The sequence below is a fragment of the Ctenocephalides felis genome, unplaced genomic scaffold (assembly GCF_003426905.1).
Source record: "Ctenocephalides felis isolate EL2017-DRISC unplaced genomic scaffold, ASM342690v1 CF-g0.4_SCAFFOLD_03361, whole genome shotgun sequence".
Taxonomy (NCBI): domain Eukaryota; kingdom Metazoa; phylum Arthropoda; class Insecta; order Siphonaptera; family Pulicidae; genus Ctenocephalides; species Ctenocephalides felis.
Window position 1 is genome coordinate 8,776 of NW_020539515.1, and position 1,016 is coordinate 9,791.

The 1,016-nt window shown below is 36.9% G+C and overlaps 1 protein-coding gene across 1 annotated transcript; it reads right to left on the reverse strand.

Annotated features, from left to right (window-relative positions):
• Positions 1-317: 317 nt before the first annotated feature.
• On the reverse strand, positions 318-668 carry LOC113382219 (histone H1-III-like). Its single transcript, XM_026620733.1, has one exon. The coding sequence runs from the start codon at positions 666-668 to the stop codon at positions 318-320; it is 351 nt and encodes a 116-aa protein (XP_026476518.1).
• Positions 669-1,016: the final 348 nt, after the last annotated feature.

Sequence of the window (1,016 nt, forward strand, 5' to 3'; positions counted from 1 at the left end):
AATCAAAAGAATTAAAAAATAACATTCTTCTTAATCGAAAAGAATAGTATACAGTTAACCCAATTCTAAAATAAAATAAAAAAAATTAATAAATTAAAATTAATTGTATCAAATGAATAATCATTCCTGAACATATAAATATAAAGCTTAAATAAAGTATGTATTAAAAGATGAAATAAAGCGAATTTACGTATATTAAAAGATAATCTTCTTATTATTGCTCGTTGCCTTGGCCGATGAGGCTTTCGTCGACTTACCCTAAATGGTCTTGTTCATAGATAAACACGTATATGGTCTTGTTCTTACCGACTGTCGTCTTAGGTTTCGCCGACGACTTTTTTAATGTGCCCGCTGCGGATGCAGACGCCCTTCGACTTTGCTGTCTTCGATTTTATTTTTATCGCTGGCTTCTTAGCGGTCCTAGCTTTTCCAGCCGAAACACCGCTTTCGCCGCCCCTCTGTCTAGCGGCAAGTTTATACGAACCCGAAGCACCGTTGCCTCTCGTATGAATGAGTGTTCCCATTTCAACTGCCGACATTAAATACTTTCTGATGTATGTTGATTTTTTCTCGGCGTCGATTTTATAATTGGCCGACATATATTTCTTGATCGCCTGCAGCGACGATCCTCCGCGTTTTTTCAGGCTTGCTATGGCGTCGTTGACCATTACGTATATGGGAGGATAGGGCGCCCTCACTCGTTTTTTCTTCGATGGGACGGCTTCACTCGACGATGCTGTAGCTGGCGCAGCTGGTTCCCACCGGCGACGCGGATAAAGCGTTATCTGACATTATAGTAAAACTAGCTGTAAGTGGAATTCTGTCTTAAGGCAATTAGGGCATCGTGCCTTAAGGCAAATTGCTGGAACTTCCCGTACCAAAAATTATTATTTTTTTAAAAACGATTGACATTTTTTTTGAGAAACTGTAAATTTGATAAAAAATTACTTTCTTTTGAAAAAAAAAAATTTTTTTTTGAGAAAAAAATTTTTTTTTTGGAAACAAAAAAATTCTTT

Excerpts from the sequence above, each read along its gene's own strand:
- LOC113382219 (XM_026620733.1), bottom strand. The coding sequence starts at position 668 with ATGGTCAACGACGCCATAGCAAGCCTGAAAAAACGCGGAGGATCGTCG.